The sequence below is a fragment of the Tamandua tetradactyla genome, chromosome 15 (genome assembly GCF_023851605.1).
Source record: "Tamandua tetradactyla isolate mTamTet1 chromosome 15, mTamTet1.pri, whole genome shotgun sequence".
Taxonomy (NCBI): domain Eukaryota; kingdom Metazoa; phylum Chordata; class Mammalia; order Pilosa; family Myrmecophagidae; genus Tamandua; species Tamandua tetradactyla.
Genome location: NC_135341.1, coordinates 22,584,862 through 22,599,942, shown reverse-complemented (window position 1 = coordinate 22,599,942; position 15,081 = coordinate 22,584,862). Strand labels below are relative to the sequence as shown.

Genomic DNA, 15,081 nt, shown 5'->3' with positions numbered 1-15,081 from the left:
TGGAACGAGAGAATTTGGGGGAAAAAAATAAGATATTAAGTAGACATGGGTGTTAGTATTGTTATAATCCAGCAGCAAGAAGGCAAGTAGGGATGAGTTGTGTGGCTTAGGGTTCTCACCTGAGTGTGGAAGGACCTCAAGCTTTTCTAACCATAGACTTCATCCATCTTTCTATCCGTTGAGCACCTCTTAAGTGCTAACCAAGGTGCTGAGGGTAAAATGATGAACCATAAGTGGCATCTACCCCTGGAAAATTTTAGTCCCCTGGGGAAATCTCTTTTTTTTTTTCTCATGCTGAAGGTCAGAAAGATCAGTGTTATTTGCCTGCAAAATTATCTCCTGTGTGCACATGAACAGACAGCCATTTGGAGTGAGTTTTTATAAAAAAACAGAATTATGGAATTGTTTTTCATTTGAGTTTGACTCTGAGGAACAAAGATTCTAGAATAGTACTTCAGAGTTTAGGTTATCCTGAGTGTAAATTATGGCTCTTCGCCTTGGCAGTTGTGTGGTCCTGTACAAATTGCTTAATCTCTTGGTACCTGAGTTTCCACTTCTGTAAAATGTGGGTAGTGAAAGCACCTGCCTCGAGCGTACCATTGCTAAATGCATTAATTAGTATAGGGAAAACACAGAGAAGTGAGGGTATCTGGCAAGGGGTCAGTGCCCTGTGTATCAGGAGCCAGTAAACTAGTCTGTGGACCAAATCTGGCCCACTGCCTGCTTTTGTAAATATAAGTTTTCTTGAAATACAGCCACACTCACCTGTGTAGGTATTGTCACTGGCTGCTTTTGCATTATAGTGGCGGAGTTGAGTATTTGTGACAGACTGTCAGGGTCCACAAGCCTGAAATATTTACTATCTACCCTCTTAGAGAAAAAGTTTACCAATCTCTGGCATAGACCAGAATGAAGGTAATAACTATTAATTTTGTTTTCCTCAGCCAGTCGTTTGTTTATGTTTTGATAGGCCTTTCTAGGAACTGGTGAAAAGTTTTTCTTTGGGACAATGTAAATATCCACTCAGGTCATGTACCTATGTTGGTAGACTTCACAGAGGTGGGCTTCAGTTTTAATCTTGCCCAAATCTTCATGTAACCCTAAGCTGTCTCCACTGAAGTAAAAGGGTTTTGTTTTAATGTTAATCTTTCTTTTTAACCTTAAAGAAATAAATCACTCAAATTGTTTTCTCCCTTTTGAATGGGGCAACCAGTGCTACATTATCTGCCTCTCACTGACCGTTTTGAACATCTTAACACGCGACAAAACTTCCCATCTGAAATTTATATTTCCAGATGTAATTACTTGGAACTTTCTGGAAGTGTGTTATAAATAGACCACACCCTAGACTTGACTAATTGGCTCATGTCTGTTATGGATGTAGGAAGGGCAGATGTTTATCTGAATACTTTTGAACTGAAAATCTTCTAGAAACAGATACACCTAAGTGATTTCCACAGTTTCCTGGATTTCAGTGTGTCACAATCACCGCCATAGAAATGAGCTATTTCCATCTCTTTTCTTATCCAAAACCAGGAAATGGGATGCTGTGTGACCTCTATTTTATCACTAATAGTGTTGTTAACAATAGTGTTAACACATCAAAAGACTTCTGAAGTGAATCCTTGTCGGTTAGGTTTGAATTTGAAGCCAGTTCTCATTTGGCAGCAGCTTTTGTCAGTGCTTTATCATTTGAACAGAATTATGGGAGTTCAGGGAAATGCCCTTTTCCTGGTAGTTTCAATGGGATGTGGAGAGCAAAAAGCATTTAAAAATAGGTCTCTGATTATCTACAGCAAATGTGCCGGCTGAAATGCTTGGCTACCTGTGTGCGTTTCTTACCCTCCCAGACACACGCCTTTACAGTAGGAGAGGCACCGTTGTGTAGCCCTTGGGTTTGAACATGACTCTGCTTTGACTCACTGTACAACCTCGGCAGTTCACTTAACCTCGCTGAGGCTCAGTGTTCGCCACTGCGCAATGAGCGAATGATAGTCCCGACCTTAGTGGACTGTCCTGAGGATTCAGTGACTCATTGTACATAACTGTGCCTGGTACGTTTTCGGTGTTAGCTGTTACTGCGGCCACCGCCTCCACCTGCATCATTGCAGTAGTTGGTATTTGCTGCCTTGAGCTGAATGCGGAAGCTGTGTAATAACAAGGAATGATCACAGAACTCTGAGTTCTGCCTCCATCACCACCTGGCTATTGAAATAAAATGTATGTTGTTTGACTTATTTGGGCTATACAAAATAAAATGAAATCATGGAGATGATGATGGTGATGGATGATTTTGGGTAGCCACTTAACTTTGATATCCGGGAAAAGACAAGGAACCAGGAAGCAGGTAGAAGGAAGAAGTAAGAACTCATTTACTAAGACTAGCTAGGTACCTGGCCATGCCTGGAGGTGCTATACATACAATCTCCTTTCATCTCAACAGTAGCACAATGAGGTAAGTGATCTTAATCCCATTTGACAGATGGACAAACTGAGGTTCACAGAGGCATTTATAACGGCATACACAGTGGAGCAGTGATTTGAACCTACTTGTGTTGAACTCTGATCCATTCCCTTTCCACTCTGCTGGGATGGCTTCTACTTCAACATTGACTAACTCCCTGATTATTGTCAAAACCACTTAACTCTGTGTGCTTCAGTTTCTTCTCTTTGAATTAAGTCATTTACTGAACATCAAGAGGAAACTAAACAAATGTACACACTATGTCAGTTACGGCTGCTAGAGTCATGGAGGGGAGAGAGGTAAGCAGTGGAACTGTTCAGTGATAATATAGTGTTTTTATCACTATAGGACTGTATAATTTAAATGTCATGTTCACTTTCTTAATTCTTGACAAGACTGCATTCCTCATGTATTTTCTCCTTGGAAATATTCATGTTAACATATGTTAACATTTGAAATCAAAATGCCACATTTGGTCAACTGAAATCAGCAATAAAGTCCAGCAGGATAGATGTCTTCAAGTCTGGGTGGGGCAGCTGTTTCCTGACCTTGGAGCGGGTCTCCAGGTGCTTCTGGAAGTTTCTCTGGACTGTGCGTGTCAGGAAGGCCTGGGAGTGTGCATTTAATCCCTGTCCACTGGTGGAGCGCACCACACCTCTATCTCCTCATGTACTGCTCCCTCTTAATGTTGCTTCCTGGGCCCAAATGATATCATGGTTTGTTGCCATCCCTTTTCAAGCTTTCTCTGTGCAGGAGTAGATAGTAAACATTCTAGGCTTTAAAGGCTATATTTCCTCTGTTTGAACTACTGTCCTCTGTTGTTGTAGCACAGCAGCAGCTGTAGACACTACGTAAACTATGATCCAATAAAACTTCATTTACAGGAACAGGCAGCAGGCTGGATTTGGCCCGCCGGCCATAGTTTACCCACTTTTGACTTAGCGTTACCTAGTGACTTACTTTGAAAAATGGACTCAGCCATGCGTAAAGGCCCTACCCCCCTGTAAGGCACCATGCAGGTTATTTTTCTCTCACCAGCTTATCAGACTGATGGCTCCTCCCAGGTCCCAAAGCATATTCATGGTGTGTCCATGCTTAGTCCAGCGCTGCTGACTCTTCGGCTAGTGTTTCATTCCATGATGTGGCTCCTTTACAGTTTTTAGCCATATTAAAGGTCATACTTACCCAGCGGCTGTTTTCTCCCTTAGGGCCTGTCAATTGCAGGCTATTGAACTTTTCCTTCTCCTTACCCTCTTGCGCACTTCATTCCGGTCTCACACCAGAGTCCCTTTGTGCTGTCTTTTCCATCTGCTTGGAATGTTCTTCTTCCCCAGTAGTCACATGACTTCCTTCAGGATTTTAATCAAATAATTTCCTTTGTAGTGAGCCTACCCTTAAATGTGCTATGATAGAACTCACCGAGAAATGAGTCATTCGAATATGAGTAAACTGTTAGTAGCTGAGGAGTGTTTGGTCCTAAGCCAGCCATGACAAGAGCAGAGGCAAAGTAGTCCAGACAGAGGGAAGAGGCAGTGCAAAGGGCCTGGGGTAGGTTTTTTAAAAAAACCCGTGTGGCTATACCTAAGAGTCAGGTGGTAGAAGTGGATGAGGCTGCTGAGATTGTTGGGGCCCATCGAAACTGGCCACTCAAATATGGTCCCTGGACCAGTAACACTGGCATTATTAAAAATGCAGTTTATTAAAATTGCAATATCTCAGTCTCTACCCCGGACTTCCTAGACCAGAATCTGCATTTTAACAAGCTCCCTGGGTGATTTACATGCACATTAATGTTTGAGCAGTGCTCTCATAGGTCTTTCTCCTCCATTTAGAGGGACTTAATGCCCAGGTCTTTCCACTGTCACCCCTCTTTACCCTTCCCAACACCGAGCAGAGGCCGGTCCTGCCCTGGTGATCTTAAGCATTGAAGGACATTGTTAGCTTTTCCTTATACAAAGTTTTCAGAAACTCTGAAGAAACTAAGCAGTTACTGGGCTAAAAACAGAAGCTTGGGCTCTCTGTAGTTAGTATATTCTAAACACTTCCCTAAAATTGGTTGATTCCTTTTTTAGAGCGGCTCAAGTTCTCTTCCCCTAGAGATTGTCATACGCCATCCAAGCACCTTGAAAGGTAATATTTTGTTCACGGTTGTGTATATCTAGTCAATATAATTCCATAAATCTTGGTTACTGTGCAGACCTTATCTAATATTGATTGTTCATCATATTTTATACAGGGCTTTCTTTTTTCCTATATAACCAAAGCATTGAAAATATTAGGTTATTAGCACACTGAAAAATGCAATCAATCAGATGATTCTCAGCTAATGTTTTAATGATCACATTTTTAATCCAATTGTGCATGTTTGAATCTTTCAAATTTTCTTTAATTAAAAATTACCTCCTGGCACTGCGATCAGAAATAAGAAATTGGGCAGAATCAAGCCAGATATAATTTAATGTTGAAAGCAAACTGCAGGGATAACTGAGCCACGTTTAATGGCTGACCACGACTTTAATGCCTCATACAAAATTTTCTAATAGATAAGAAAATTTTAGTCATCTTCAGGTATACTCCGTTTGCATTCAGATAAGGTATTTCTTTTTCAAAATAAACCTCCCCTAACTGATTATTCACGTTGTCATTCAGAATGCTTAAAAATGAAAGACAGAGTTGGGTGCAACGTAGACTACTTAATACAGTGTGTATTTAATATAAAAGTCATACATTATTCATTTTTGCAATTTGAATAACTTTGAATTTAGCATCCCTGTTCCTCATCTTTTTCTCTGATGAACAATTAATTATTAAAATATAATATTGTCTGCATACAGTACTCGGGTTCCTTAAAAGTAGAATATGAGATCCCTTCCTTTTCAATTCTTTTATCTAATAATGTGCAGTACCTGCTTATTATGGTATAATGGAATGAGTGGTAGTATAAGTAGAGTGTTTCAAATATTTTTCTAACTAGTTAAGTGGCTGGGATAGGAATATTTTGAACTCAAATTAATAATTAAGATAAAAGTTCAGGACGGAATGCTCTGATGGGATGTGGCTGGACTCATACTGCCCCTTTAAAAGAGGATTTATCTAAAGCGCGTACTCTTTGCCCTTTACTAACTTTAACTCATTTAATACTCAGAACTTCCTTATGAGGCTGATACTACTATTTTTAATGCCGTTTTATAGATGAGGAAATGTGACAGAGATGAAAGAATTCGTCTGAGGTCATATCATTAAGAACAGTAGTTAGACTGCAGTCCTTCTCCCCATCGTATGATATCCACATCTATTAAGCTTTTCTTAATGGACTCGTTTAAGTTTTCATCTGAAAAGTGCATTTCTAACACCTAGAAGTCCTTTAGTCCTTGGCTAAAAATAGGGGTCCGCAAACTGTGGCTGTAGGTCCCATCCGCCCTACAACCTATGTTTGTCTAGCCACTGAACTAAGACTGTTTTCATATTTAAATCCTAGTCAAGCAAAATGCTATTTCCCCACCCCACCCCCCAAAAAAGAACTCCATTCTTCTCATTAATAAAAAATTGTATTCAACTATTATATTTTGAATTTCATCCGTAAGGTTGTAGATATTTGTTATATAACTACCTACATAATACTTTAAGTTTTGCCACTTGGCCTGCAAAGGCTAAAATATTAACATTCTGGCTTTTTACAGGAAACATGTTCTAATCCCTGACTAAGAACACAAAACAGCAGGCCTGGAACTCAAATGGGCTTCCTCCCAGCTCACTGCTCACTTTGATAAATCAAGGCTTACAATGGGCCAGACACTATGCTAACCCCTTAAGTGTATTAGCTTACTTATTGATCACAGCAACCCTGAAGGATAAATACTCTCATTATTCCCATTTTACAGATAAGGGAAGGGACTCAGAGAAGTTAAGTCCTCTGCCGAAGGCCACACAGCTATTAAATGTCAGTTGATTCCAAAGCCCATGCTAGGCGTTTTGCAGAGAAAACTAACCTCTTGCTCTGAGTGACTGAGAATAGTAATCTAGTTTTAAACAAAATAAGACAAGGAAGTACATGGCTAGAACTTGGTGATTAGAGGAATAATGATAGCAACCACAACAAAGCTCATAATCCGAAATAGAATGAGAACGTCAGCTATGATTTATCATCCAATGCTAGGTTCCAGCTCTTTCTGAACCCCTTTCTTGTATCGACTTATTACTTTTCACAGCAGCTTAGGATTTTTTTTTATTTTTGTTTTTGTTTATCTGTTTCTGTAACTTCCTTAAGATTGCACAGTTTACAGGTGTGGAGCTGGAACTGGGATTTGAACCCGGGGAGGCTGAGGGCCTGCTGTCCTCACCCACCCCTGAAGGAACAGAAGAGTGGTGTTGTCTGGGGCAGTGGTTCAATTTCATTTTCTCAGCATTAAGTAATATTTGCCACTCTCCAGGCTTACTGTTCTTGATGCCAGTCAGTTTCCTTGAAGAAAGAATCTCATCCGAGTCTCTGTGTTCTCCTCCCATTTTTTACCTTGGGTCTGTTCCTTCACTCTGTTTTTCCATTTCCTCTGCACTAAAATTGAAGAATTGGATTAAATTGGAGGTTTTCAAAGTATAATTCCAGAGATGTCCCTGGGTCCACTCAGCTTCCTTGTCAGTGGCTGCATTTTTAGCTGTTTGAGTTACTGGGCTCCTGGCTTAGATTTTACTCTAAGAAAAGTTTCTCTAACTCCCAGAGCCACTGAACTAGGGCTCTGTAAGGACCCCACCATGTCCCAGAGTTCTGAGATCTGAAGGTAGTGATGCTGGAGGGATAAATAAGCAGAGAAGCCAGGACCTCCTCCTCTCTCCACCTCCCTCCACCTCACACAACTCTACCCACCCTGATCGGCTTGCCCCTTCTAGTCAGCTAAAGCCACAGCCTGCATCTGAAGCTGCTTGTCCAGTCATGGCATCTAGAACAGAGAAGCCCTTTTGTGCCTGCAACAGCAGTCAGACCTGCAGTATCCATGGGGTCCCTGCTGGATTCACTGGCCAGTAACAGAAAGTTATTTAAGAGCCCTCGACCTGCTGAAGCCATGTTTCTTTTTGAAATCTAGTCTGCTCAGATTGGTGGAGCAGGTGTTTCTGCCTCATCCTTTTATGTTCTTTAAAGCCATGGCCTGTTCCCTCAAGTGGGCATTTTAGATGGGGGCTTTGCCGCCGCCAAGCTTGTAAGGATTGTCTTGTCACTTCCCATCACCGTGTAACATGCTTGACTGCAACCCTAATATTGGATCAGGGCCCTAGGGGAAAACCCTGCAGATAATCTAGCCATTCAGTCTAGAGCCCTTGATCCTAAGACACGTTGGTGTGCTGCAGGCTGACGCCAAGTTTACCCGCAACACAAGGGAGAAATGGAAGTAGCAGGTTTGTGGTTGGCAGTGCTAACCTCCTGCACATCTACTCTTGCTTCAGGCTCTGTGTTGACCGTTTACACAGCCCGGGAAGTACAGGTGCCAAAATACAAAATGGCCCTCCTCTGGCCCAAACTTGTCCCAGCCAAGCTCATTTGCACAGATTTCCCTATTAGTCTGCTGCTGTTCACCAGGTTTGAATTAAAGTCTGGGCTTCAACTCTGCAAGTAAAATCATTACCCGCCCCCCAAGTGGGACATGACTCCCAGGGATGAGCCTGACCCAGGCATCATGGGATCAGCAATGCCTTCCTGACCAAAAGCCGGGGAAAGCTGAGAGGCTATTTTGGAGGCTACTGTTATGCAAGCTGCAACTAGATATTACTAACTGCCAGGATTTGTCAAACCCCAACCAACATCATTTTGTTAACCCTAAAGAACACCTAGTGTTCTATCTGAGATCCTGCAAAAATTGCACTCACTAAGTTTACTTTTCAGAAACAGACTTTCAGATAGTTCGTAGGTCAGATAAGTTCTGAAACCCAGAGGTGCCAGTCTCTCTAAGAACATCAATTAGTTCCATCCCCCATCCCATCTGTCCACACCCCCTTCAACATGGAAATAGTTAGGAAGGGCAGAACCCTTGAAGTTTGAGAGAAGGATCAAAGAAGAAGGAAGAGTTGTAACAGAGAAGTTAGGATTTAACAATTGAGTATAACTACTGAAGTGTTATTTTGATATTTCTTTTTAGTTTCCACTGTCTTATAGCAGCTAGAAGGAAAAACCTAAAATTGTGAAATTATGACCCATACCTAACTTTAAAACCTGTTCTATAACTGCTTGTTAAAATGTACTTTGAAATTTATTGCTTTATATAAATATGTTATATTTCACAATAAAACATGTTAAAAAAAAAAGTCTGAGCTTGCTAGTGGGCAATTCTGTGATTTCTAGCATTTTGTCTAAAGCTTTTGTCATTTTGATCTTAGAACCCTATGATTTGAAAGACTTTTGCAGGTTAATACTTCTTTTTTTCATAGTGAAAATGAATCAGAAACCTATGTAAGAATCAAGGAAGTTTTCTGAACCTCATGAGTAACTGCTTGACTACCACTGTACACTGTAATGACCTTGAACTGACCAACCTAACCTCACTGTGCCTTAGTTCCTGCATCTGTAAAATGAGGGTATTGAAAGTACTTACTTCAGAGAATTGTCAAGTCCTGGTGGTTTAACAGTGTTGAAGCCTGGATTCTAGATTCAGCCTACCAGGTTTTCCATACCAGCTTTGTAAATTGGTGGTTATAATAGGACATACTTTGTATGGCTCTTGTGAGTATTAAAATGCATTAATCTTTATAAAGCTCTTAGAATAGAGCTTGGCATATTCAATATGCTTAAATGTTTGCATCACACAAATAGTCAGCAAAGTACCTGGTATATAGTAAAAGCTAAAAAATATTAAGTCTTAGACCCAAAGCTATTTATTCTCTGGGGAGTGGAGTAGATACTAGAACCTCCTCTGATTTAGGAAGCAAGTTAGGTGATCCACTGAGCCTGGGTGGGAGAATTCTAAGATAGTGCCCTAATCCTCTCAGTTGCACTGTTCCTTCCTACCTCAGCGTCTTCACATATGCTGTTCCCACTGCCAGAAATGCTCTCCCACTCCTACCCTATACCTTCAGCTCCTGCTTTAGCTAAGGCAGATCCATGCTGACTCTGGTATGAAGATACCTGGATTCATATCCCTGCTTTGCAATTTACCACTGCATGACTTTGGACAGGCACTAACCCATTCCATGCCTTGTTTCCTCACATTTTTAAAGATCTCATTCTTGTATTTCATCTTAAATATCATTTCTTCCATTTAAGAAATGTGGGGGGGGGAAAAGAACTCTATTTCTAGGGCCACCATTTTTTTGTTTGTTTGTTTTGGGGGTATATGGCCTGGGAATCGAACCTGGGTCTCCCGCATGGAAGGCAAGCATTCTACCATTGAACCACCATGCACCCTAGGGTCATCATTTTTAAGTTCAGGATTGTACCTTAGTTAGATTCCACTTTAATTTGGATGGAACATAGGTGAAACCATAGTGGAATATAACAGACTTTGGAATTGCGCTTTACCATAACTTGGTTTCCATTTCATATTGACTCTCTCATTGTGTCCCAAAGTTTGTCCCACAGATGATTAGTATATTGGTATTAGGTACACAAGGGTTCTGTGGTGGAACAAGATTGGAAAAGAATGGGTTAAACAAGGTCAAGCCCATTTCTTTTCTGCAGGACTTCTCAGAGGCTTTCCTTTGCTAGAGTATTCTCTTTCCTGGGGCAGTGGGAGGGACTGGAATATTGCCAACAAGTGTTATCATCATGGAACCTTTTTTTGTGTGAAATACTCTGTTGTGTGGCATCCCCTGGGAAAGGCTGCTTTGTTTCCTGTGGCTCTCCCACCACCAAATGTCAGTGCTTCTCAGGATGTAACCAAACATAAGGGTGGTGACTAGGTACCAGCGTTGCAAGGGTTTGACTGGGTGTCTGCAGCGTGGTCCACTCTGTAACTGTGCTCTTCTTTTCCTTCTTTCCCTGAACAGAGAAGGAGACCTTCCTGGATCCGTTTGTCCTCCGGGACCTCCTGCCTGCCTCCCTGGGCAGCTATTACCGGTACACAGGCTCGTTGACCACCCCACCGTGTAGTGAAATTGTGGAGTGGATCGTCTTCCGAAGGCCTGTTCCCATCTCTTACCATCAGGTAGAGTCAAAGCCCCAATCAGGGCTTCTGTGTTTCCTTGTTTCGTGTTGATTGATGTGACGGGAATTACCCCAGTAAGGAAGTTTTTGATTACCTGTTCTTCACTAATTCCTTCATTCTTCCATCCAACAAATATGTTTTGAACCCGAGAATCATAAAATGTAGATGTAGTTTCTCACTCCCCGTTAGCAATAAGCAGCTGAGGAGGATTGCAGGCATGAAATTGGGTCACATTTCTGTATTCAATCTTGAGGAAATAAGAGCTATCTTTTATGATGATGATTCCTTGTGGCAAGAACTCTTCTAAGCTCTTTGCAGGTGTTAACCCATTTTGTCTTTCTGAGGAATCTTCTATTACACCTACATTCTACAAAGGAGGATGGAAGACATAAAGATTAAGTAACTTACCCAGGGTCACATGGCTCCCACACTGTGCTGTCTAACCGCAGAGGTTATGCTCTGAACCACCAAACTTGCATTTAGCAAAGAGAAAGATGTGTGTACATGAAGACATGGATAAAATGCACCATTGCTTGAGTTTTTAATGTGTCAATCACTTGGCTAAACATGTGACATATGTCAACTTGATCAATGGCCAAATAGCAGTGAGAGACAGGTGTCATGCTACCATGGTATATAGAGAGGCTGAGTAACATGCCCGAAGATTCATGGTTAATGAATGATGATGCTGGAAACCAAACCCACTGCATCTGACTCTAAACCCATGTTGCTAAACATCCCACAGCACTGCTTCCCTCTGAGTATGGCCTACACGAATTTCATGGGAAAGTGGCTTTTAAGCCAAGCAGGTCACCATGGATAGAAATTGGTGGGAAAGGAAATGGGCAGTGTCAGAACAGGGGAAACCACCATGAGGGTGAGAAGCCTCGAAATCATTTTGTGAGGGTAATTGATAAGCAAGACAGATTTTTCATCCAAAATTCAGCTTACATATGTAAGGAAGAAAAGTAGGATTTCTTCTGTATAATTCCAAGACAATGGAGCCAGGAAATTGAGGTAGGATTTCTAAGAAAGTAGATATGTGCCATTAATCAGGACTGTCTACAAATAGAAGGCTTTTATTTGGGCTGTCATGAAAATGCCCCTTCCCTTTCAGAGCTTGGCAATTAATGGTGGGGTGCTATAGAGAGAAGGGGCAGATCTGGAACTGTATGGTCATGTCCGTAATGTAGAATCACAGCAAGAGTATATTCTCCACTGGTGTAGGGGAAAGTCCAAAGGTTTTCCCAATAAGGGCAGAGGGTATGGAGTATGGAAGTGGGGGAAATAGGGTTAGATAGTGTCCTTGTCGGGAATTTTTTCAATGTAAGCAATAGAAACCCGCTTCAAATTAGCTCAAGGAGTAGAGGAAACAGTAGCAGAGACATTCTGAAGTGATGCCAGTTGACTCTCATTGTGACCTAGACTAGAACTAGAAAAAAGTGAGGCACCTGCTTTTCCTGGTCTTTCAGGGGCCTGTGGCCTGTTAAATCTTGGAGTTTCTGTTACAGAGTTGTGATTCCGTACTTTGCAAACTTCTGGCCCCTTCACAACCCCTGTTTCTTTGTCTTGGTTGCATGACCTGCCCAATATGGTTCCCCTAGCACCAGGTGACCTTATAACTCAAGAGCTGAGGCCCGACTGGAAATAGCCTGTCTTACTTCAGGTGCTCAGGAGGGTGGATCTGAATAAACCTACCAATGAGCTGTCAGCCCTTCTGTTGTGCATTCACCCTGGATTCAGGGTCCTAAGACAGCAGCGTTGCCTTGCCCTTCTGGGGTAAATGCAACAGACTCTTTAGAAGGCGTTCTATGGACGAGAGACCACTTGCCTCTCCTGTAAATTTAGATGGTATGGGGCCAGGCTAAACAGATTTGTTTGGTCTCCTTGCACTGTTGGCAGGCACTTTACTTGGCGTTTTTTTTTTTCCCCTTGTATTTCCAGTCTGACGAAAACGGAAGAACTGGTGATTTGTATTTTACATTGTTTCTGAGTAGGATCCGTCAGCCTTAAGGAGATAATGAAATATGAAACGAGTTTTCTTCCTAATGGTGAAGCCAGCATTGTTTTATTAAAATAAAAGAAAATTACAGTCCAAATATTTATATCCTCAGGGGTTAGGTGGAGGGGCTTTTAACAGGGATCCTTTTGTCAACTGAGATCAATGCTTTTGTCATCAAAGATTTAAAGACTTGAGATAATACGATTAGGAAATACAAGTTTGGCCACTTTTTCTGGTAAGATGCCCTGGGAGGGAGAGAGGCAAAGAGAGGCTGCTTAATTGGGGAGAAATAAGGATCATTAACAAACACTGGATTTTTGTTTGTTTGTTTTGCCACCTTAGATGTTTCATGGGCCCAAATGGCAGGCAGAGTTTGGAGCTTGAACCTCAGGTCGAGTGTTTGTCATTTAAGAGCATTTTGACATTTGCTAACTGGGGCTCTTTAGAAAGTGTTTTCTTACCATCTGTTTACTCTTCCACTCCCTGTAACCCGTACAGTCAGAGAGAAGTTTTCCAATACGTGACTTCTCTGTAACTGTAATATCAAGGAAAGAAGAAATCCATTAATCACAGTGACTTTCCACTTTCTTTACCGTAGACCGTCTTCAGCCAGTACTTTTATCAGGTACTGCTTCATACATGTCCCCCAAGGGGAGATGACCATTTTTGTGTGGCCACACTGGATCCTTGCTGCCTAGTGCCTGGGAGGTCGCAGCTGTGCCAGTCCTTGGAAAGGAAAGCACTAGCCATCCAAGTACCATAGCTTCAGACCTTCCCGCTCTGACCCTGCCAACATTCTTTCTGCCAGCATTTCTTAGCACAGAATGTTCAGTTCAGAAAGGCAGGCAGCCAGTTTGGAGAAGCCAAGTAGCTGGGAATTCCATGTCGGCTTCTATCAGAAAGAAGACATTCCTAGCCCTTCATGCCGCTCCTTCTCCAAAGTCTTTATTTCCTCTCTCCCCTGTCCTCCTCCCTTGCCGGTGCCTGCAAACAATGAAAGTGAGAGCATGTTTACTCTTAATAGAGTAGTTAGCACAGGCTGTACTTGAATGATGCAGATTTCTTTGAGGCTTCCAGAGTAAATACGGTCAATCACACATCTTTCTTCATTGGTTCTCCTTGGCGACCCTGGTGGGGCATTCACACCATGCTGTAGCCTGTGATCGCGGCCTCTGGTTTATGTAGCCATCTAGATCACACGCTGGTGCGGCTTATGTGGCTCCAAAAAATGTCTCCTCTAGCTTTCAGGCAAAAATCATGTCATGACCTTGTCAACCGAACAAAATGGTAATCGACAAGTCTGAATAAGCATAGGTTGGTTTTGGGTGTTTGAGCCAGAGTGGATGTGAATGGTTTGTCTGTGTGGTCTCCTTTAACCCTGGCCTAGAGTGTAGAGCAGCAGCTATCTTCAAAGCCAAACTTTTCAACCACCTTACTATTCAGTGCCTCTATTTTCTCATCAGCAAAACGGGGACGATAATAGTACCCACTTCACGGAGTTATTATAAAGGTGAAATGATGAAATGTCTGTCTGGGCGTTCTAGATGCCTGCCTGGCACCACAGGAAGGAAATGCTCAGTGCATTTTAGGTGGTGTTTTTGTTGACCGTTATTGAATTATCACCAAGCTCCTGGAGCAGGACTGTCCAAAGGAAATAAAACACAAACCACATACACCATTTTAAATTTACTCGCAGCCACATTCAAACATGTAAGAAACGGGCCAAGTTAATGTTAATAACATATTTTCTTTAACCTAATAAACTCAATATATTATCATTTCACCAGGTAGGAGTAGCCACATTCCCAGGGGCATAGCCACATGTGGCTAGCAGCTGCCACAGCTCTAAACTGTATCTCTGATCCACCGCACTGCGTAACTCAGTTCGAAGGGTTTGCATTCCAGCACTGCAAGTGTGCGCTGTATATGAACGAGCAACGTTTTTTAAATGGTGGGATGAAGATGCCAATGTTAATGCAAACCCAACAGCTTTCTTCATTAATCACGTTGTCTTTTTCTCTTTCTGTAGGTGCCCCTTCTTAATTGCCTCCATGCAAAGATGTCTGTACCTACAGGGAGGACACGGTCCTGCTTTTAGCTCACTGTTCTCAGATTTTATTTTTGCAGCCTTGGTTCAACGAGTAAAATTTTCAGTGCTCCAGGCTATTGGAAATTTAATATTCCATCATTATTGTCTTGTTTAATAATGAGGCAACAAAACCTGGCCTGCCCAGCCATCTCTCAAATGTGTGATGAAGTTGAAGTGTCTCCCTGGTGTGGGGTGTGACATTTCAGTCCCTAATGCTTTCCCTGGAGCTTCTCATTGTAATTAAAATGACTCTGATTTTGTTTTAATTGTCATTATATATCTATCCTTTAAAAAAATTGTGCTTATTCTTTTACTAGTTTATGATTATATTCATATTGTTTTTCTATCATTGTCCCCTTCAGCTACAATGGTTGCCTCCCCATGTATTCTGGACAAGAGC

General features: G+C 41.8%; 1 protein-coding gene across 4 annotated transcripts in view; it reads left to right on the top strand.

Annotated features, from left to right (window-relative positions):
• PTPRG (protein tyrosine phosphatase receptor type G) overlaps positions 1 to 15,081 on the top strand; it is a 730,904-nt gene that overhangs the window by 585,216 nt on the left and 130,607 nt on the right. For all 4 annotated transcript variants that reach the window (XM_077128810.1, XM_077128809.1, XM_077128808.1 and 1 more), the window contains exon 7: positions 10,433 to 10,590. In XM_077128810.1, coding sequence (XP_076984925.1) covers positions 10,433 to 10,590 — 158 coding nt within the window. The remainder of the gene's footprint in view (positions 1 to 10,432; positions 10,591 to 15,081) is intronic.